We start from the raw sequence: 23,657 nt of genomic DNA, 5'->3' as shown, positions 1-23,657 counted from the left end.
GGGCCGTGCTGCCATTGTGCATGAATTTTTGTAGCAGCAAAGCAGCCTTCCAGGTTTTTTCAACTCGTCTATTACACTGACTGTGTATACTACACTAACTACCCTGACTTACTCTGACTGGTTCTTTCCCACAGAGCACAGTAGTAAGCTCGAGTGGACAGGCTCCTGCCAATCTGTCTGCAAATTTACCCAATGCATTGTGTGTCAGAGTGTTGAAAACCATGTCCCAGCAGATGTGCTCATTTATTACGAGGTGTTACAGGGCTGCTTTCAGATGCTTCAGCATTTAATACTTTTGGTACATTCCACAGATATATGCTACCTAAAGGCACACAACACTACATGTAGTGCTTCAGTATCAGCAGTTTATTCATAAATAGGCATCTGATGTCATAGGACCGACTCTCTTGTAAATGAATAATTACTGTCATTCTATCAAGTATACTAAAAGGGAATTCTACTCAGTCACATTTGTTCAAGAACATCCTATTGCTATCTTCACCAAGAGACAGATATTGAAAGATGTATATAAAAATCCAAGCAACAGCATTTCAACAGAACATCAAGTGTTTGTTTAAACAAAGTGACATGCTGATGGAAACGCTATGCAGAACCTGGACTCAGCAGAGGCTACAAAAGGCACTTCAAAACAGAACAACTATTTCTAGCATGCAGTGGCTACTGTAAATTATGCCTTTGTTGTTACCAAACAAGCAGAATGACAAGTATACTCTAGCATGCGCATAAGAAACATCACATACATACAAACGTGGTCTTGGAAGATGACAAAAAAAATTGCATAAGGCATGAAGAAACAAGAGGTCGTGAACCTTGAACATAACCACACATCATGCTTTGCAATACAGCATACATAGCTGAACCTCAATATAACGAAGTCTTATCTGACACAAAAATACCTTTGTTAAATCCAATATTCATTACAAGGATATATTTACGATTGATATCAATGATAAACATCTTAGATTTATGTAACTACATCCAATAATCTGCTATATCCGTGTTCGTTATATTGAAGTTTGATTATACAGCATTCAAATGTAGGCTACGATTCTAAAGAGACCAAGGCAGGTAATTTCTTTTCTACTACAGTACTGCGACAAGTTTTTAATGAAGGAATATAGTTACACAGTGCCTACTAGAAAAGAATCAAATGAAACCTCACCAACATAAGCTTTCCCAGAAAAAAAAGAACACGGAAGCTGTAAGAACTATTCACCCTAGTACTCTTTTTATAAAAAGAAGCGTGAATAAACTCTGCATCACCATACAAAGCAAGAAAAAAATTGAGATTACAGTATCAAAGAGACAGAATTCGAAGCACATTCATTTCATTTGTGCCTGCAAGGACAGAACTTAGAAAACTTGCACAATCAGCTTCGAGTTTTTACAGCAGCAAAAGTAAGCAACAGTTTCAAAAGCATACACACGTACGATGATATATTGACAGCACGCGTGAGTGGCACGATGTTACTGCAAACAATGAACATATTACACAAGATTACACAAGTTTTTAAAACACTTAGTGAGAGGACTTCGGAACCTTGAAGAAAAGCGTGCAAGCTGCTCTCCGTTGGCCACAATTTGCACACTGCTCTTACAGGCCCCCTTCCCACAGCATTAAATTAATGTAGCAGTGAAAATCATCGTGAAGTTGAGCAAATTTACGGACAATGAAGATGTCGTGAGAGTTTTCGCTTCTGTGTATCAAGCACACGGTGTCAATATGTACGTGGCGTGAATAATCATGAATAAATGTAGTGAAAATGTCTACGAATGCAAAGGATAAGACGAAGAAGGAAAAAACAGTGGCAGCACTGTGACAAACACTGCAGAATCAGTGACAGCCGTGGCTTCATAAAAATGCAACTAAAAAGAAATAAGGGCATCGAAACTTCAGCGTTCATTTCTTTTGCTTGAAGCGACAGAGTAGCACTACCAACAACACAGCAAGAAAAGGAGTAACATCACTTCCCCATGTGACTACAGATGATGTTACATTGTGTAGATTTACGAGACTACAATCTGCACAATTCAATCTATCTATACTCTTCCACATAATGAAAAGTGCCAAGCCTTGGAACAAATTTAATCAATGCAATATTGTAGCTACATAAAAAAAAAGCAATAATAGCAGGAACATGCAAACAAGGCTTACATATTATAGGAAACAGCAATTCTTGAGTTAAACCTTTTGTTGGACTAAAAATTTATTGCACCCAAACTGCTCAACATTTGATAGAAGTGGAGCATAATCTGTAAGGCATCCATAAACAGAACTACAAGCACTTGTCAAAATGGTGTTGTAGTTTGGTTCACATGTGCAATGTTAGGAATAAAATGAAGTCGTAAAGTCTTCTGGCAACAAACAACTGAAATGCTCTTCTTCCTTCCCGTCTACATTTCAAGTAAAAACTACGAAAGAAATGCACCATCCATTCTTGTGCACTAAGCTTCTGTAAACTAGTAGCTGCTGTTTGATATGCCAAAGTTGTGCTGCCTGTAACCATTCCAAAGAGTCATGAGAAGTGCATGGCAAAGTCAGTCTTACTACTTCCAGGCTAAGTGCACTCTGGGTCATCAACAAACTGACTTCCAGTTGTACATGACCTTTCTTTTCATGTAACTCAACAGCCTCATACAGAAGTGGCTTCATGAAACAAGTAAAAAAGCACAGCCACCAAGCTACAGGTGACCTACAAACAATCAACACCTTTCGTTTTCACTGTGAAACATCCATTGTAGTACCAATGAATTCAGCAAGCATTATTCCTATCATTTTTGCCTGATAGTATCAGGAGTGATGACAGTTTTTATACAGCATGCTAGTGTGGAACTGACACTGCATGTTATTCTGGAATGGTTGTCACTTCACTTGCGGTAAATGCTGAAAAATGAATTTAACTTGGCCATCATGGTGCCTAAAGGAGTATACAAGCTTCCACTGCGCAAGCAGCAAGATGCTATCTCCGACCTGTCAAATTCTTTGAAAAAATAACTTATCCTCTTCCAGCTCAAAACCCACTCAGACAGATAGATAGTCTCAACCATCTGCTATTGCCACAAAGTAGATGCATAAAATAATTATACACAATTAATATAATAAAATATCTGTTTTGCACACCGCATACAGGGTGATCATTTTCAAGTTTTATGGAATATTCAAAGATTGCCTGCGACAGATAGCATAATTCTTGTCCTTGAGCTGGATTATTCGAAGAGGAAGACATTACTAGACCGAGAAATCATAACACATATTCAACTAATTAACAAAAAAAAATTACTAACTTCTAAATTAATTACATTACGGCACATATTGCAATTTATGAATTGTAGCCAGTGAGTTTGCAAGACGATGCGTCTTGCAAACTCACTGGCTACTTAAAATTAATTTCCAGGATGACATCGATTTCAAAATATTATTTCCCGAAGTGTGGGATGAAATACAAGGCTTTCCAGTTACTTTTGTGCTTGAATGCATAAAAGAGTGTTGTTTTGCTTGACAAACTCACCAGCTATAATTCATATACTGCAATATGTGGCATGAAGTTAATAATTAGTGAATTTTTGTTATTTAGTTGAATATGTGTTTCCATTTTTCGGCCAAGTAATGTCTGCCTCTATCAACAATCCAGCTCAAGGATTTGAATTTAATTATTTGCAATTTTTGAAAATTCCATAACTTAAGATGATCTTAAAGATGACCACCCCATATAATGCAGCCCCAATGCGGGTGGTTAATGGGCACATAGTCTTTATGTGTTGAAATGCGTCATAAAGCAAACAAGAAGCAAATGAAGACGGTGGTGGCAGCTTGAAAAACAAAAAGTGTGTGCGTGTGTGTGTGTGTGTGTGTGGGGGGGGGTGACTTCACAAAACCGAAATCCCTATATATATATAAAAAAGCAGAGGTGTGCGCAGAAGAATCCTCATTTCAAGCCATAGGGTGTTGTGCTGTCATCAAGAAAAGCCCTCCTGATCAAAGATTAGTTCTATGGCGGAGAGGATGTTGTCGACGCGATATGCTGGCTCTTTGAGGCCGACTTCAACGGGCAGGAAGTCGCGTGGCGTGTGCTCGCACGCATCGTCGTGCAGGTCTTCATTGTACACGCCTGTGTGCACCAGCACAGATGTACAGCTCACGGCTCCGCAGTTGCCCATCATCTGCAGCACACAAGAAGAAATAGTGAACTTGGGAGACACAGGATTTTTAAAAAGTGCCATTAAACACCTTTTCACGAAACTGAGCAACATGCTGAAATGAGTGCAATGCATTTCAAGAAATCACATAAGTTTGGGCATGTTGGTGTTCCAATTCTGCATCTAGCGCACAACACAAGACAAGGACAGAGTGAAGAGCCAATGCGTCGGCTCTTCACTCTGTCCTTGTCTTGCGTTGTGCGCTAGATGCAGTAACATTTCAAGAAGTATGTTCACGAGGAAATTTTTTAGAGGGACGTAATATGAACAAAGGCGTAATGATGACAGCAATATTTGCTTTTTCCATTCCCCCTCGATTTATCCATTTGTCTGAGCTGGGGAAGCGCCAACAGCAATGCCTTGTCCATCTCTCCTCTTTTTCTTTTTTCCGTGATGTGTTAATTTTCTAGGTTGGCATCTAACAACGGTGCCTAAGAGCGGCAAAGGATTGGTGACAGAACAGGTGGAATCTATTAAAGGGACCCTGCAACATTCTTTGAGCATGGTAAATAAATCACGCTAAACGCAAGAGAATGCTTCCGTGAACACACAAGTTAAACATTATTCAAATCCACGTAGTGGGGAATGCACAATGCCTCTGTAAAGATCGATCATGCTTTCCTACGGCTCAATTAAGCTCCCATCATCCAAACTGCTCATGATGACGCCATGGCGCCCTCATACCACTATTGGCTAGATTCATGAAAACATCACAAGAAATGTTAACTTTATCGATGGCCACGAAAGTGTAACAACGTTCATGATACTTGATGTATTAAAAATTATGAAATATCACTGCTTTAAAAGTGTCAACATAAGAATTTTGTTTTGTATTTCTGGTATTCAGTGGCCGTCGTCTGCTCGAGTTGTTCCGTTGTGGCGTCACTTAAGTTTCACCGACTACTATGACAGTGTGCATTAGCGCATTTCATGGCTTCTTTCTCTTTGTGCATAAAATTTGTGCACGCACACTCACTTGAGCGCAAGTACACATGTAGCATGAACGTGGCACTTGCAGCTTTTACATATGCAAAATTTGTGGGAGGCGTGCTTCACTGGGCTTTTGCAGAAAATGAACACGAAATGACGACATCGGTGTGCAGTTGTTGCTGCAAAGGCAGGGAAAGGGGTAAAAATGCACTGCACAGGTTACCGCAAGGCGAGCAGCCTCGGCAAGCCTTGTTAGGTGGCAGCCTCTGAGTTTAGTGTATTGCAAGCGCCAAAACCGTAAGTGAACGTTTCGAACCAAATTTATAAACTGTGCGCCGTTCAGTGAGCGGAGCGTTATGGCCGCCATAGCCCCCACAGTGCACGTCGTTGAAGAAGGAGTGGGAGCACCGTGGAGGGGATACAAGGCAATCTTTAAATGCCGCTGACTCTGCTCCTACTGAAGGCATTGGAATACTTTTTTCCTGCAAAATATTTCTAGAACTGCATCCTTTCATGTGAAATGATTTGCACGACAATGGTAAAAAGTCTTGCAGGGCCCCTTTAACAACCGCTGCTTCCCCATTTGAGGGAACATCTGGAGAAGTGTGCATGCATGCGCTAGCTCTTGCTTGTAATTTATAGTTATTAACGGTGGCGCAATGGCTGGTGCCTATAAGCCATTGCACCAGCTGTTACATTGTTGCTGATGTCGCATACAACAAGCTAAATAAAGAAGCCACAGCATACAGCAAGTGATCTATTATACTAGACGGTAAGTTTACTGCTGCATGCAGTGGAAAAATAGCTGGCTCTTATGTTCACTGCAGCATTGTCTACAGATGGGGAATGTTTTACAATGTTCAAAAAACATTCCAGTGCCCCTTAGATTGCTTAGACAAAGATAACCTGCTGTCCAAAAGCAATATAAACCAGGTTCAGTCCTCATAGAACAAGATCATAATATGTGCTGAAAACGTACCATGATGTGATTTTAAGCATTACCCATGTACAGGATCTTGCTCTTAGAATATTTGGTTGCTTGAAGGGACACTCTAAATTGCACTGCACTGGCAGGCCGTTACTGCCCTAAAATTTTCTATGCTTCTTTTTGTGTGTGTGTGAAACAATAATGGTTAACTACAGATGAGAATGACAGCCAAACTACCTTGAAGTTTGTGCCCAAACCATGACTTATGATGTCACCATGACACAATAAATTTCCCATCATTTTTTGTGTGTGCATCTCTTGGTACATTTTGGGTGCTTCAATGGAGCAATGGCACTTTTGGGCACTTTAGCTTGTGGTGGCATGACCTATCACCAACTGCTGCTGCAACTAAAGACTGCAACTGATGCAACTATACACTTGCGATAGTAGGCAATGCATGCACAGCCTGCTATTAGAAGTGCTTGGTTGGCTTACGGCAGCATGCCAGTTAGCTGCCATGGTAATAATATTCAACCATGTCTGGTTATGCAGACATGTCTCAGAATTTGTGACAAGAGGCCAGACATAAGCCACCAGCCCACCATGGAAAACTGTAAATTCTAGATATTGCAGGAAACACTGATGACTTGAGATAAAGGGCCACACTGAGGCTATTGCCTTCATTGGGGCATTGGAGCTTACCCCAACAGTGGACTGGGAGTCTTTGGACATGGTGGAGTTCAATGCTTGACGGGCAGAATTGGAGCCAGCTGCCAGAATTGCCTTTGGAAAGTCATCCTTTCGACGGCGCTCCAGGTAGCGGTTGTACAGATTGGCACCATAGATGTCGGTGTTTATGTTGTCGCTTTACACAGAAGAGGAAAAATGATGTCTTAGATACAAAGTGGTGTTAGTCCTAGGCGCACACAAAAGTGATACTGAATATATAGCAGCTTCAGTCATACCTGAAGCTTGTATGAATGCAACATTTTGCAACTAATTTAAACAGTAACAGAAACGTAACCATTTTGCATCCTGGATGAATATGTTAAGCCCAGCCTGCAACAGCAGCTCAAGCACTAGCAAATTAAACATGTTAGTCACAGCAAATAATAGACGCAGTGGCATAGGCAGACACCATGTATAACGTTCCAAATCTCCACATCTTAGCCAAAGGTTTTCAGACAATATATCTCAATCCTTTAGCCATGAGAGACCCTTTCACCACGTTTCTCCAGATGACCAACCTTAAGCACATATCCTTTTTTTTTTTATCTTTACAGAAAAGGGCAAGCATGGAAAAACACAACAATACTGAAGTTAATCTAGGGACACCAAAATTTATTCACATCATATTTGCAGCTATAGGGCTTCATTTTAGATAAAGTATGTGTTACTTGCATTGTGTGATTAACCAGAAATGCTGTGTAGCACAAGGGGAACAGCCGCACCGTTGTCAAGTTCAAAGAAAGTTGAAGTCACAAACACGGTTACAAAATGAAGTCCTTGATTATACATCGGCTTATCCGCAAAGGCATGATGAATGCTGCTGCACACACAAAGGTTGCCAGAAATGCCTCACTGAACTTGTTATTGGTCCTCTTGCGAGACAATGCTTGTAAATTGCGAGTCTCTAAATTGGCTTCTGATGTTCCTGTGAATACCCTCTGTAGGACCCTGTGGGTCCATAGACTACAGTTCGAGAAACATTGTTCAAAGGAAATCCATGACACATATGGACGAAAAGATGAACAGGTGAGTGTACTGAATGTAGGTAGTGTGCTAGACCACCCTTCTTACTTTTACCCTTATAGTGCCACTCCTAACTCGGAGACCCACCCCCGCACACTTCCTGCCACTCCCGAGTATACTCGTTTTGCGTTTTAATCGCACTTCCTGGCTCTTCTGAGGCAACTCATGCAAAAATACAACGCTGCAGACCCATTGTCCCATCCATGGAGAGGTCAGCTAAACACATAGAACTTGTAGATAAAGTTTCTGACAATGGCTGGAGCACATTTCTCGGCTCTCTGTCGCTTCGTCTTGGCAAGTCTGTTCATGCTTTGACAGACAATAAAAATTTAAATGATGAATTATAACTAAGACAAAAAAGCAATGAAGAAGAACCAGCTTCAACGTAGCATGAAGTGTCTGCTGAACGAACGCTTGAAAAAAATTTAAAGCAAAACCCTGTATGCTTGGTGTTGTCCAGCACACTTATGCAACAGCACTTTTATGAAACAAGATATACGTAGTGTAATGAAGAAAATGTCAGTTTCTGTCCTGTCCTCAACACTTTGCACAACGCAGATGCTTGAACTCAGGGGCAACGCTACACAACTGCGTACAGCTTTATTTTTTGCCTATCCTGCGCAGTGTCAAAAGACGGAATATTTAAAGCACATAAAATGAAAATTCTCACCCAATGGCAAACAGGCGTCGCACTGGGTGAGTGATACCGAGCCTATGGGCTTCTTCCTGAACACAGGACTCAGCGTGCAGGTATGTTATCTCGCTGGGCTTTCCGATTAGTGCTGTGTAGATCATGTCCCTACCGGTTACTTTCTGCAAGAGGAATTTGTTAAAGAAAGATTCAGTCCCCAAATAAAACAACATTGCAGCAAATTCTCTTTCCTGAAGGAGTAACATATCTCATTACTCCCATACCCACACTGTCACATTCGTCAAACTGTTCAAAATAAGGAATGTGGCGCTTATAATGTCTTCCTCGATAGAAAATGTACCGAAGAAAAGCAAACAGCAGGGATAAATTTTTGCACTGAAATTCATCTAGGTGCCTGACAGTAATCGCCAGCAGCAAGATCAATGGGAATATGTTTCATTGATTCACAAACCGGTGCTTAGGAAGAAAAAGGAAGAGCCAGGACCAGAACCAGCCATGTGTGCAAACCTGCTACAGATCATGGCACAACCTAAGAGGTAGGCGATTTTATAAGTTAGAAAAGGACGTGAATGTGACCACCAACAGCCCATTTAGGTACAGTTCAGAACAACGGCCTCTCCATAAGATATCCAATTACACTTGAAAATGATGATGAACCGGTGTTTTGTGGTGCAAGGGCCAAGTATGGCCAAAGAGCACCAGGCTAGTTTTACCGAGTTGGCAATGTAGTGATGAATTATGAGAGGTAGATGTGACCTGGCTGTAAAGGGGAATTAAAGCAGTTGCTGTAAAGGCCTAAAATGGATATGTAACAAGATTATGCCAATGGATAATGAAGTATACTACGAACAAAAAAAATATGTTGCAGAAGGATGATATATATACTAAATATGTCAGCGGCAAAACATTTGTGAGAAACACTACGGCCTTGACGGAGCCCTTGCAACCCAAGGGCCTGGAAGCATGTGCTATACAGAACACTATTGCAGCATCATCCTCTAGCGAGAGGATGTGCTACAAATTTCTTGAGCTAATAACATACAATAAACATCATTCAAGAAACCACGCTTACAAATATGCCAACCTCAACATTCCATATAATCCTCTGAAACTCAACTACATTCCCTTTCCCTTGGCACTCACTCTGATAGACCACTGCGTGTCTACTTCCCATGATCTACCAAACAATGTATCTTTATCTCAAATAGAGTATACTTCCATTGCATTTACTCTCTCATCCATACTGCAGCCTTGTATCTCTTGATCTTACACACTGAATTTTCCATTCAGTCACACATTGCATAATCCTTCGCTTTCTTCAAATTTCTTTGTTAACATTTAAGTCACAGCCCCATAGGTATGTACTGCACAGCGTTATCCGCTGAAACTTAAATGTATTTTTCATAATGAAAATGTTCCATAAAGGATTACAGAAATGAGAGTACGAAAAGCAGTTGTAAGTTTTGAACAGGATGCCTACAGTGGGACACCAACACCTCCATTACGCAATGACTATGGTATATTAATGCTTATCAGAGAATGCACTTCTACGAGCATGTGCCGCATCACAATGGCTTGCACTAAAGCTTATGCCAAAATTTGACTACCATCAGACTTGCACGTAATGAATTACATGTAATTAATTACTTGTAATCAATTACACTTTATTGTAATTCAACAATTACTTGTTTACTCACTAATGCTCACTGTAATTCAATTGCTTCTTTCAGTACCCCATTACATGTAACCAGTTACATTTTTGACAAAACAAGATCTGACAGACAATGCAGCATTGAGCACTTAAATTTGGTAGGAACTACAGAGCCTGAAGGGATTGAAAACATGTACATGGGTTACCTCCTTTTCACCATCAGTGTCCTGCAGCTACACCTGGATCACCTGAACATGGCAGGCTTGCAGATTTGCACACTTCTCTTGGAAGTTCAACCTCTGAGCTTTTATCTTATAAATATCTCTCCCTCTCTCCTGGTGGCTCTTATAGGTGGCCTTCATTGGCCGTAAGTTATTCTTCACTTGTGACTTCTCTGATATAGAGAGACGGTTTTGGCCGTTTAGGTCAAATGTTTCTGTTTGACATTACGAGACTCATATACACCTCTTTTTGTGATTGTAACACACAAACAGTATTTCTAGAGCTGAATAATATCCAGCATTATAATAAATTGCATTACAGATTTGTACACTTTTTCAAGGAATGTGAACATTTGCTGGGGTCTGTTACAATTAGTCGTTTAAATCTAAATGGCTGAGGAGTGAAGGGCACCAAGAGGAAGTTCACCGGATGTGGTTCGCCAAATTGAAAAGGTGCTTCTATGGCTCGACAGCAATGGCCTCTTCGAAAGTTGGTGCAAGGGAATCGCGTAATCCGACATTTCAGTTTTTCACTAGCCCTGTTGGGAGCGCCTTCTCCCCTCTTCAGCAACAATAAAGCACTGCACTTCATAGAGAACCCAGACCCGAGCATCGCAGCATTAAGTAACCACAATCTGAGCAAGGTGTTCGCACGTTACTACACAGCCTTTCTCTCCAGCGCACACATTAGGTGAGTTTTCAGAAGGCAAGAAATTCAAATGAAAACAAGATTACTGAATTACAACACTGAAAAAGCCAGGCCAGCGATTACTCTGACACCATGTTATGTTGGTTGAGGAACAGCCTAGTCCAAAGCAGAAGTGGAACTGTGTTTATTCAGGCTGTACAGATTCACAATACATAGGTGATAGGGGCTGTCGGTTAATTTGAAAGACGTCACATAGATGGCAGGAGAAGAGGAAGCGATGCACATATATAACAGTTCGATAGAGTAATTAATCAAATCCATCATCAAATATAACAGTTCATAGAGTAATAATCAAATTAATTAATTAATCAAGCACATTCTTGTTAATTAAAAAAATCAGTGCGAAATTTTATGCGCAACTACTTATGTCTGGCAGTGCAAATAATGTGTTGCTGAAAAAGAAACTTGTTTATCTCTGCTGTGCTGATCTCAAAAATTGCATTATGTCACTGCTGAAACATCAAGTATAGAGCTCATGTAACATCTAACGCCTCGGAGCCCATTTGGCACATTGATGGCGTATTGTGAAATTTAAGACTATACATAGGTAGGCACAGTCATGGATGTGAGCCATTCAGACCTGAACGCTCAATATTCTGCCAGTTACCTTCCATCAATTTCAGCAAAGTGAAATGTGATGGAGCAGCAGTGGGCTTGGCATGGTCTGTTGTAAAGCGCACGGCTCACAAAAGTGTGCTAAACAATGCTGTTTTAGCTAGTGCACATGTTTTTAGATAGTGCTCAAACAGTCTACAATAAGGCACAGGGGAAGAACAATTGCAGAACAGCAATTCCCATCAAATATGGAACACAAAAGACACTATGTCTGCACTATAGGAAGGGCTTCAAAATTGATTAAATGATGCTTCTAAGTGGCCACCAGAGATATTAGGACATGCCGGTACTTTTTACAAGAAAGAGTGCTTCAGCAGTGGCTCCTTCCTTTTCAGACATGACTGGTTGCCAAGTAGTCACTGTGGCGGCCAAGATTTGAACAACACTTGTGGTTTAATGAACAGACACTTTCTTTTCACGCAGCAAGGCGGTCTCAATTTCAGCATTCAAGCATTATGAACACACTTACGCTAAGGTAATGCTTTTTTTTAATATACGTGCCATCAGGATTTAAAGCAATTATTGATAGGGTTTACAACCCAAAGCTGCGCAGTATGCCATGAGAGATACCATAGTGGAAACGCTTCTAAATTAGTTTCGAACCCTTAAAGGTTTATCATTATCATTTATCGTCAGATTATGTCCGTTGCAGGATGGTGGCCCCTCCTAGTGATCCCTAATTACCCATTTTGCACCAGCTGACCCCCTTTTATGCCTGAAAATTTCCAAATCAAGCTGCCCGATTCTCTGCAGTCCTTGACTGCGATTCTCTTCTCTTGGCACTCAAAGGTTCCTCAGTGTGAACTATAAAGTGCACTTGTTTCTTTTTCATTTTGCCTCGATTGGAATCAGCCTGCTAGGAATTGAAGCTGTAATGTCATGCTCAGCAGCAGAATACTAACTGAGCCACCACAGAGGGCATCAGGACTTCAAAACTTAGTTCGTATTTAAAAAAAAGTTTTTTTTTAATAGGAAGTGGTGAGGAGCCCTGTTTTTCTGGAGCAGTTGCTAATCCACACCTGCCAACCTTAAAATTTGTAAAATACTGCCAGTCGGAGCCGAAAAATATAAAAGCTCGGTGAACAATACAAAAATTGTTTTATTACTCAAATGTTGAATGTTTATTAAAACTCTTGTAGACTCTGTTCTGTAGCAGCTTTCCAAACAACAACCCGGCTCTAAAGTTGAAGCAGCAATATCGTACTTACTCAACTCTAGAGCGCAATATTTTTCCCGAAAAATCTGCTTAAAAGTAACACGCGCACTCGATTGGAGCACCAAACAAAATCAACAATAGACCATTTTCACAATTTGCAAGTGCCGCTTCTCTGTACTGCACACTTGCCTAAATAATGGCAGGACCAGTCACTGTTAAAATGAAGACGAAATGCTAGCAGCCCATGCTGGGGATTGTATTTTGCGCATGCATTCATCCCGAGAGCCACATCTACATTTTTCATGTCATAATAGAGTAGACTTCCGTTAATTTGTCTGCAGTTAATTAGATTTTTTTCGGTTAATTCGATCTCAAGCAAAGGTCCCAGCCGGCACCCATGCATTTCTATGGGTGCAAACTTTCGCTATTTTGATCCTAAAATTGGCCTGACCCCTACGGTGACTCCAATAACAACGCCTTTAGTGGCAACGTCTCTCTCGGCAGTGCTTAGAGGACAATGAATGCATTAAACACACAATATTTCCTGCCGAAAACACCTATTTCTGGCCTGCCATAGGAAGATTCTCAAGCAATAATCGTATTTTACAATGTCTGGTTATGGAATTTACCCAATTCTAACATGCCCTTCTTTTTTTTAAAAAAGAAAATTGGGCTGAAAGTTTCCTGCGCGGTGCAATCGGACACAAAACCAAAATTGCCTTCACAGCATTCGTATGCTTTATCGCATAACACGAATGTATTCCGGCGAAGCTGACTTTAAACACCATGCGGCGAAGCTAACTTAAGGAAACCGGCTACTATTGTGCAACACGTATTGCCCATTTTTATGGCTAACAAATCGGGTGTGTGTTAGATTTCTACTTTGTTTCGTAGCATTAATGTCACTCCTATGTTAGTTTTTTACTTTGAACACAGAGAAATTGGGCATGCATTTGATTTGGGGGCATGTTAAAATAGGGCAAAGACCGTACTGCCAAATGAATCAGCAACGTGCTTTGGCGTTTTTCTGCATCTTGTTTAATTCGACCTGCTGGATAATTCGATCATTTTTGTCAGTCCCGTCAGGGTCGAAGCAAAAGTTGGCTGCACTACAAGAAAACTGTGTTTGTACAGGCTGCTTGGAAAAATGACCATGCTGCCATTAGTTGGCCAGACTGTCTACCAGCAAAGCTAGCTTTACAATCATGAACAGGGTCTGTGTAACACGTTGTCATCATTGGCATTAAAAATTCCGGGTGCATGTTACAATCAAGGGCACGTTAGAACCAAGCAAATGCAGTAATCTGTGTTGCAGAAAAACAAGAGAGGTTTATGAAGTTTGTTTATCAGATATTCACCTAACATTGGCCATAATTTGGTTGCTGTTATACATTGGTTTTAGGAACAGATGGCGTTGCTGCTAGCAAGTCTGAATAATGGAGCAGGTGCAAAATAAAAGGCTCTGAAAAATAGCTACGGCAACAGTATTTGTATTATCTTGAAATGAGATTTGCCATAAGCTGTATGGAAATGAAAATTCTTAAAATATTGATGTCGATACAGCAATTACAAAGAAGCTTTGAAATTCAGGCATTTTATGATAAAATCATAAATGTTGGCAGACATGCTTAGCTAATCGCTTGGGTCCCAGCAATGGAACGGCTTGTTTCACTATCATGGAAGAGTTGAGTATTTCTTGCATGGGCAGCAAAGGTGGCTATCACTGCCAATAAAGGGCTCCTTTTATATCGAGACACAAAAGTCAGGTCAATTTAAGTTTATGGATTTATTAAGAATTACAAGTATATGACCGAAGAAGCAAAAAAAAATTCTGCAAGCCAAAAGTATTGCAAAAATGCATGCACGAGATCAGATGTTGCTATTCCTTACACTTCAGGCATGGTGAATACTGACACACACACACACACAAGCCATGTGGCTGAGAGTTCCACTTTCGAAAAAAAAAAAATCAAAGTTTATTCCACAAAGAGTACAAAAGGCAGCAGCTTGTCTTGAGAGCAGGGATTCAAATGTACGTCAGCACCAGAAGTGTGCCATAGTTTAAACGCCTTTCACAGTTTCTTTTTCTTTTGCTTGCTTGTGAACAAACAACACTAGCCCAAAACCAGAGCCAAGATTTTCGTCATCACTTTGCATCCACACAAAATTATTGCATCTATCATGGCTTACCCATTATTCTGTGTGGTCTGTTCGAGACAAACCGTGAACAGGTCAGTGAGCTAGCAGGCATGATATGCTTATTCACTAAATTCATTAAAATAATGAACGGTAAAGTGGTTATATTTCAGCCAGCTAAGTTTCACATGCCCAACTTGTTAAACTATTGTCTTTCATCCAGCCACAACATTCATTAAATGAGGTTGCATAATTAAACTATTAGTATTTCTCAGGTGCATGCAGAAGCAGTGAGAACCTGCTTCAAGAAGTCCAGACAGGAGGACTGCAAAAACCTTGCACAGCAGAAGATTTCTACGTGCTAAACAGACAGGCGTTAATCTCGTTCTGCAATTAAAGTTCATAATCTAGATCAAAGTAGTGTTTCTTCCTGAAATTCATCACCCGCACAAGATTTCAATACTATGTATATTACACTCAACTACCTCGACAGCACTATTGTTACAACAAAAAAAAAAGTGACAGATGACATGCAGCTGTTTAACGTGTATGATGGAGTCATTTCTGATGCATGTATTGTATGAAAGATGGGAGATAACATTACCTTGTACAAATTCTCCAAACAGACTAGAAAGGCCCCGTGACCAAACCTGGGTGAAAAAGGAAGACAGGTTAATTTATTAGACAACTTAAGTACACAACATTCTAAGAAAAGTTTGCACCCTTTGGGGCTTATCTTGTCCCCAAACAATATCCGTCATCTATCTTGCACGCCTTTTCTTTCTTTAACATTGTGCACCTGGTATTTCTAAGTCACGAACGCTATGCATGTTATCAACGTCACATAGCATTCTTGCCAGGAAAGTAGCGAGCGCAGAGTTTTCAAGAAAGGAAACGCAAGCAAGACAGATGACAACTATTGTTTGGAGACAAGCTACACCCCAAATTGCATAAACTTTTTTTAGACTGAAGCACATGATACTGGGAGCACAAACAAAAAGGTTTAAAATGTAAGCTTCACTAGATCTATGCTTACTTAAAGGAGTACGATGACATTTACTTCTTGCTATCTTTTTACGCTAGGCGCAGGTCCCAACCCAATAAATCATCCTAGAAACAAATATAGCAACAAGCATCGCAGCTCACTTAACAATTATAATACTTGTTTCTACAAACCAGCTTTGGTTTTGGTACCCAGTTGGTGGATGCGTAATCACATCATGATACACTGGCCAACACCATTCATCCAATCACTGAAGCTTCAACGTACGAGTGCAAGCCACAGGATGCGCAGCACTCTCTCTTTTTTTTTTTTTTTTGAACCAGCAACATCACCACACCTAGCCTAACTGCTACAGCCAGCAAATTTTGCTTTGTGTCACGATGTCACAACAATGTCGATGACACCAGACCCAGCATTTCCAGACTAACTTTAGTCTTAAATTAAAATATCTTATCAGTGTTTCACAATTGTCATACCTGCTAAGTGCCACAGCTTTAAGAGCAAAAGTGCTGCGCAGGTTTTCTACAACTTCAAAAATAATTGTCTGTAATTTAACAAACTTGTGTTCACTTCAATGCAGTAAAACATGCATGATAGCTTTCTAAGCAAGAGCAGAGATTCAAGAGTTTTTCTTTCATCTTTGCTTGAGTGCTTTCCAGGAAGGAATGCCTTAACCAGCATTAAATAGCTGAACCTCTTATTATTTTCATCTCACCGTTTACTTGCTTACTTTTATTTCAGATATGTATTTACCACTATATCCATGCCACTATATCCATACCACAGCAGAGGAAGGGGCATGTTTTGATCGACAAAAGCAGTCCAGGAAGGGCTACAATGCAATATGTTCATCAAAATCTCCACCTCAATTCTAATTTCTTTTTTTCTTTCTTGCTAAAATGTGACGCTATACTACTTAATCTGAGATGCAGTTAGCACCACACAATGCGTGTTGCACGAGCCTTTTGCATACTGCATGCAAAAAAGTAAAAAGCAAGAGGCACAATAATCAGCAGAGTCGAGGACAGTTTTCTTCCACTGGGCCTTATCTCCGGGGTCCAAAAGACGACTGATAAGTTTAACCTGGCAGCTAAGGACCCTACCAGAACAAGTCTGCTACGCTTCCGGTCTAAACGCCGTCCCGGCCTAAATTTTCAGCCTGTCTCAACTTGCACTGTTTGCACAAACAGTGGCATTTTGTAGACCCTTCTCAAGCATACCCACACGCTCAACGTTGCTCCATTTCAGTTAGCTTCTTTCCTTTAACTTTTATTACCCTTGATTAGACATTAACCAATGTGCTTCATTTTGTTTTCTCTCTTTTTTTTTATTATAACCAGCTGCTTTTTATCCAAGAGGCCCTTAAGGGCTAAGTTAATTATGACAAAATGAAAGTGTGGATAGTTCTATACATACAGTGAGACCAATACTTCACTTGTAGCCACTATATAGACATCGCTGGCACTGCTTTAAAGTGGCACATGTCACAATAACACTTTCAAGTGACAAACATTAGTGCAAATAGATTTTTAACTTCTTATGCAAGTCTTTTCTAACACTTCTAATTAGACCTGTACTATAAAATAAACTATTTGGCCCATAATGTGATAGAAGAGATGCGCTGAAAGGAAAAAATGTAAAATGGTTGTTGGAAGTGCCATTATATAGTCTTGAAGCAGTTTCTCTTTTCTTGCTTTTCACAGTAATATTAAATCAGGCCAACTTTAAGAATGCCTTTGTCTTCCAAGCATACCACAAGTGAAATATTCCACTTTGTTACCATTGGCAAAATATTTTTACGAGCTTCAGGCATGAAGGCCACAATTTACAAAACAATGAAAGTCACTGGAAAGCTTGTTAATTTCAAGCACGTTTTGCTGTTGTACGCTTATAGTGATACTGAAGACATGAGAAATCTGTTAACTAAGCTGTACACTCGATGAGGATAAATGCCATAGGCCGCTACCATTAACCATTAATTAAACAATAATTAACCAACAGTAACTCCCCGAGTGCCTTTCATGAACACTTTGTGGTGCTCCCTGTAATTTATTAATGCTTGTGATGCACCAGAGAATGGTTGTGCAATCAAGGTCAAATCGACTGGCAATTTTATTTGCAGATGATAGGTGACATGTCTACATGTAGAGACAGTTTGCGCTGCAGCTATTTCTTCCTTCGTGGCCACCTGAATCTCCGATTTTTTGACACAGAAGATCAGCACAAGAAAGGTGTAGTTCAAGCAAAGCTGTAAATTATAAATTTCAGAGGCAGGATAGTATGGCAGCTTCAGAATGCCAGGAGAGCCACAACCTGCCCACGACAAGGCACAGAAGCACCTCTTGTCACAAAGTCTATGCCCAAGTACCTTTTTAAATGAGTGGCACATCATGAATCAACACCTTTCATTTACAAAAAATAAATTGAAAAAAAAAAAAAAAAAAAAAATGCTGCACCACAACGTGCTTGCACAGCATGCATTAGGTTGTGTTCATCGTAACAGTCATACACAAAAAACAAAATTCACGAGGGTTCCAGCATGCCAAAGAATGAATAAGTTTATGCTGCACTTGATACATCTGTGTAAAGGTGTAAACACCAATCTTTAAAAGCTGTGTTGCCAGGCAAAGTCACAAAGAAAAATATAACCATGTTCATCGCTCATAACAGTTAAGTGGTCATTGTGTTTTGGTGGTTTGATTCCAATATACATGCTCGCCTTTTATGCTACTGCAGTACGTGCAAATACGTGCTTGAATGGCACCATGCTATCTATTATTATAAATCTGAATCACTGAATGATTTCTCATCTGCTGTAATAACAGAACTTTTTAACCTTTTTGTACTGTTGATGACTATAGTAGTCATGAGCGAAAGTACCTTCTGTGTGCACGTACAACAATTACATCCTAAATTTGATTCCAGTAGCAGTTCTTGACAAATGGCCAGTGTGTAGTCTTTCTCTTTATTTTTGGGTGTTTGACTGCTTTCACTGAAAAGATGGCTAGACTGCAAGTCACGTTTCTGGGAAACTTGGTGCAATTTTTGTCATTTCATGCAGTATGGAAAGAGTTTATGGCATAATACTTAGTTCACTTCCATTACATCACTATTAAGTCTTCCATTTATTAGCACCTTCTTAGCAAGACAATTCTACAATGTTCTAATAAAAAAAATAATTAAAACAATAGAGACCAAGGCACAATGGTTAGCCATGCTCACCTTGGAAGACATGCCTCAGCCATCCATTGCAGGTCCATGTTGCAAGCCAAGATGGGCAGGTGTGGGTAAGGAATGGCAGGTGCGGCAGTGCATGGAAGGCCGTTCGTCATGAGCACGTCTATTATCAGCTGCAGGCTTGTCTCCCACCTCACTGGCTCACCAAACAACACCACAGCTGGAAATGATGGCAAAATAGGTGCCTTACGCCTACCTACCAAGCTACCGCTAAAACAAGTTTCTGTTGCCTATTTAAAATTCACTTCGTAGACCAGAAATGGCCTGGATGGCTGCCTAAGGTAAAAGCTGTAACGAAAAAGCTTGGCAGAGGTTCAGGCAGCCTCCATCAAGTTAATAGGGAGTGTTAGTTTGTCTGTACATATATTACCATTCACAAAACACTGGGTTGCCAGAGACGCTTCTGTAAGCAGCCGTGTTGGTGGTGCCATCTTGTGGCATAGAGTTTAACCAGAATTCCCAGGTGAAAATTTCCAACTGGGATCCAACTGGGATCAGCTGGGATGAACTGGTTCCAGCTGGAAACCAACTGGTCCCAGTTACACACCAACTGGTCCCAGTTGGAAAGCAACTGGGTAGCAACTGGTTCCAGTTGGGATCCAACTGGAACAATTTCCAGTTATACTGGGAGTGACTGGACCCAGTTGGGATCCAACTGGAACTTTGACCAGTTGTACTGGAATCAACTGGTTCCAGTAGAGAGGCAACTGGAACTTTCACCATTTGTACTGGAATCAACTGGTTCCAGTTGGATTCCAACTGGAACTTTGACCAGTTGTATCAGTAGCAACTGGAACCAACTTAAACATTGGCCAGTTGTTCTGGTAGCAACTGTTTCCAGTTTGAATCCAAATGAAACGGTGACCAGAAGTTTAAATGAAAGCAAGTAACATCCAGTAACATGCAGCAGCTAGTCCTACTTATACTGAGCAATTAAGTTTGGCAGTTTTAGCAATCCTAGCCAACATTCTAATAGAAGTCTGTAATAATTAGTCTAATACGTCAGTTTTGTATTAGTTGTATAAGTTTTGTATTAGACCAATAGAAATTTCTATTAGTCGTACTGATTTACCTATAAGACCAAGAGGCCGTGTGTATTAGACTTATTAGTCTTTTACAAGCAGTGTAGTAGACACGCGCGTGTCTACTAGTTTCTCTATTAGACTAACAGGTCCTATTGGCCTTATGCAGATTGTTACTGGTCTGATACAACATGTACTGCTAGATTCCACAGCTCTTGTTTGCTGGTGAAAGTTAATTGACAAAAAATTAGAATAGCGGACCGCTTGCTTGCATGGAGGGTTGTTTCTAATTAATCACTGAATAATTAAAAATTCTGCTGTACAATTGTGCAGCAGATTGCGTTCGCACGTTTGCATTAGTTTCAGCACACCACCTCTCAGCGACGTACGCCTACATGGTCTTGCCAATTTTGCTTCACTGAGCCTCGTCGCGATGAGTCGAGGAAACAGCTAGTGTTTACAGCACAGCGAATACTCCCCCGCGAAAAAAAAGAAAAACGCGAACAACCAGCCGTCAGATCGCGGTGCCCGGTCAGCTTACGAACAACCATATTTGTTTGGCACTGAAGTTTCGTCAGTGTCGTATTTTCTGTTGAAGTGCGCATAAAGTAAATGTTAAACTTTTAATCTAAATTGCTAACTTGATATCGCATATAAAAGGCCGTAATATTTATTGACATCAAAGAGCAGTATCGCAGAGAAGGGAACGCGGCGGGTGGGAAGGATATAAAACTGCGACCATAGTCAGCGGTAGTTGCGCACAGCACGTGTGCAATGGCGGCCGCCATGTCAAGGCGAGGCGTCACGCGAGGCGTGCGTGCGTGTTAGTGAATTAACGATGTGTTTTTAAGGAACCCGTGGTGTTAGCGCCTGCGCAGTCTCATTCGTGGAGTAGTATATTTGGATAGTTTTATCTATGGCTGCTGTTGTGACTTCCAAACAACCCAAGGCAACTGTTTTACCCCTGTCCTTCGCGGCTTTGTGGATCTATCAGCGTGCATCGATGTGCAGTGTTCTCCCCGGCGCCGATTTACCATTTCGAGGTAATTATACTTCTTGTTTATGCTTCTATAGTACAGAATGAGGTGTTTTCTTTTTTTTTTTTTATCCTGACGGTGGACGTAAGTACTTCTGAACAGTGCCGTCGGGCCGATTGCTGTGTGCGTTGCAGCAATGATCGACATGCCTGTTTCCGACAACGCTGTGCAAGATTTGTGTCTAGAGTTCTTTATATCTGCCTACTGTTTCGATGGAACACACATCTTATGTTGATTTTGTGTTCTTTATAGTGGTCCTATCGTGTCACGTGGCGTCATTTTTTATTATGATAAACATTTTGAGCTAGCATATATCACACTGTCCTAAAATTAGTTTGGTAATTGCGGAGCCACATTACTCTAATGTGGAAGCAAATATTGCCAGCTTAAACGTTTAGTGGTAGAACTAGCACCCCTGTTTCTAACTGCTTCTATATGTGTGTATTTTTGTGCCCAGGTTTTTTTAACCACTTCCTCAAAAGGACGCCCTTTGGTCGAAGTCAACGAAAAGCTCTCAATCAAGATTGCTGACCTGACGAAGATCTCGAAGGAGGAATCTGTAAAAATACATGCTGTGCTAATAAATGCTTTTAGCAATTTTACCTGTTTTTCGTTATGTATCTGGAACATTACAACATTTTCTTTCACTCCAATAGACCTATTACACTAATACACTAAGAGACCTACTAGACTGTATTAGTGTCGATAACCGAATAGGCTATTAGGGTTTGTATTAGAAATTTTGCTAGGGACTTAAGCAATAATAGCTGAACTGCCTTAGTTGTATGAAATCCATCAGCAGAATACACTTTTGATAGGCACGGGCCAGTTGCAATTGGGACCAACTGGGATCAGTTGTAATGGGCTCCAACTGGGACCAATTACAATGGGGACCAACTGGGACCAATTGCAATGGGGACCAACTGGGACCAATTGCAATGGGGACCAACTGGGACCAGTTGCAATGGGGACCAACTGGGACCAGTTGCAACGGGGACCAACTGGGAATTGTTCCATAAACCAGTTTAACTGGAACCAGTTGCATTCCCAGTTGGAAATTTTCACCTGGGTTATAATAAAAATAATACCGTTGCGGTGAACTACCATATTCTATTCAGCTGCTACTTCAAGGCATAGGCAACGACGTAATCATCCCCATACAGTTTGTGGCTACACAAAACGCCACAATAAATTGCTACTGGCATTGTTACTGCTGGCCATGTCCAGTAACCAGGTATTATTCAGTGAAGGTAATACATATGAAAAAGCTGACACTTTCTATTCAGACAAGTTCTTGCTAAGCGAGGTCTACTGCCACAAACAGTCCAACAACAGACTTAATAAGTATTATCATTATTACAGCACAGATTGACTGATTAAGTTTAACCTCATAAAAACACTAATTTGGGGCTAATTTTTACCACCTGGGTTTCTTTAACATGCACCCAAAGCTTGGCACGCAAGCATTCTTGCATACTGCCCCACTTGGGTTCCCGCTGCCATGGCTGTAAATTAAACCATGATCTCAAGCATAGCAGCAGAATGCCAGATTCACTGATCCACCATGGCTGGTGTACATAGGTCAGAGGTCGAGTGCAAGATCATTTGAGCTTACCTTCAACCCTTGGAAAGTATCGTTCATAGGGTGAAGGCTGCAAGCAATGAGAAAGAAGCGCATTCCATTCAGTACATCATCACAAGTTGTGAAAAATTTTCATTTTAACGTGGCCAATTAGACATAGTAAAATAAAAATTACAACTGATTTCTTTTAGTATAAATATCAAAACAGGGAAGGGGGTGGAGCATTAAAATTGACTGTACTGGGGTGCTTGCTGCCTTTCAATAGAAGGCTGGCGGAAATAGACATGTCGTGCATTACAGGGCATAAGAAACGGCACCAGGAGAAAAAACCACTTTCAAAAAAAAAAAAAAAAAATTAGAATGACCGAAACAACAAGGCTTAAAGAGCCCTTGTTATAGCTAGCTACTGTTTGAGCAATTTCCCACTGAAATATTTTCGACACTTGGGGGGGGGAGGCACTTATGTATTTGTCTTTATTAAGAGTAGATTTCACTATGTTATACTAGCTTCAATGAACATATTTTCTTTTTTTTAAACACTTTTAAGCAGTCAATGAACAAGCTTCTGTCACCAAGAACACAAAGACAGAAGGAAATGTATACTGCTAAATTAATAAAGGAGGTGATGTTAACCGACAGGTAAGCATGACAAGAATTCTTCCCGAACAGAGCATGGAAGGTTTTCATTGTCGGCACAGTTTAGGGTCAATACTCTTTACTGTGCCACCCATAATTATTTTGTGGTTGATGTGTTTGTCGGTCACAGTACTGTCATTGTGCTACGTATGTGAAATCAATATATTTCATA

The 23,657-nt window shown here is 40.5% G+C and overlaps 1 protein-coding gene and 1 long non-coding RNA gene across 2 annotated transcripts in view; one reads left to right on the top strand and one right to left on the bottom strand.

Annotated features, from left to right (window-relative positions):
• Window positions 1-345: 345 nt before the first annotated feature.
• Window positions 346-23,657, bottom strand: part of LOC119460714 (haloacid dehalogenase-like hydrolase domain-containing 5) — a 28,547-nt gene continuing 5,235 nt past the window's right edge. The window contains exons 5-10 of the mRNA XM_037721777.2: window positions 22,883-22,919; window positions 19,194-19,368; window positions 15,573-15,618; window positions 8,499-8,641; window positions 6,779-6,941; window positions 346-4,182 (exon numbers count right to left, since the gene is read on the bottom strand). Of these exons, the coding sequence (XP_037577705.1) occupies window positions 3,979-4,182; window positions 6,779-6,941; window positions 8,499-8,641; window positions 15,573-15,618; window positions 19,194-19,368; window positions 22,883-22,919 (768 nt within the window). The 3' untranslated portion in view covers window positions 346-3,978. The remainder of the gene's footprint in view (window positions 4,183-6,778; window positions 6,942-8,498; window positions 8,642-15,572; window positions 15,619-19,193; window positions 19,369-22,882; window positions 22,920-23,657) is intronic.
• On the top strand, window positions 20,521-21,869 carry LOC125947798 (uncharacterized). Its single transcript, XR_007468491.1, has 2 exons — window positions 20,521-21,273; window positions 21,725-21,869. It is a non-coding gene; the product is annotated as an uncharacterized LOC125947798 (long non-coding RNA).

This window comes from Dermacentor silvarum, chromosome 8, assembly GCF_013339745.2.
Source record: "Dermacentor silvarum isolate Dsil-2018 chromosome 8, BIME_Dsil_1.4, whole genome shotgun sequence".
Classification (NCBI taxonomy): domain Eukaryota; kingdom Metazoa; phylum Arthropoda; class Arachnida; order Ixodida; family Ixodidae; genus Dermacentor; species Dermacentor silvarum.
The sequence above is the reverse complement of the archived record's forward strand: the minus strand, read 5'-3'. Positions and strand labels throughout refer to the sequence as shown.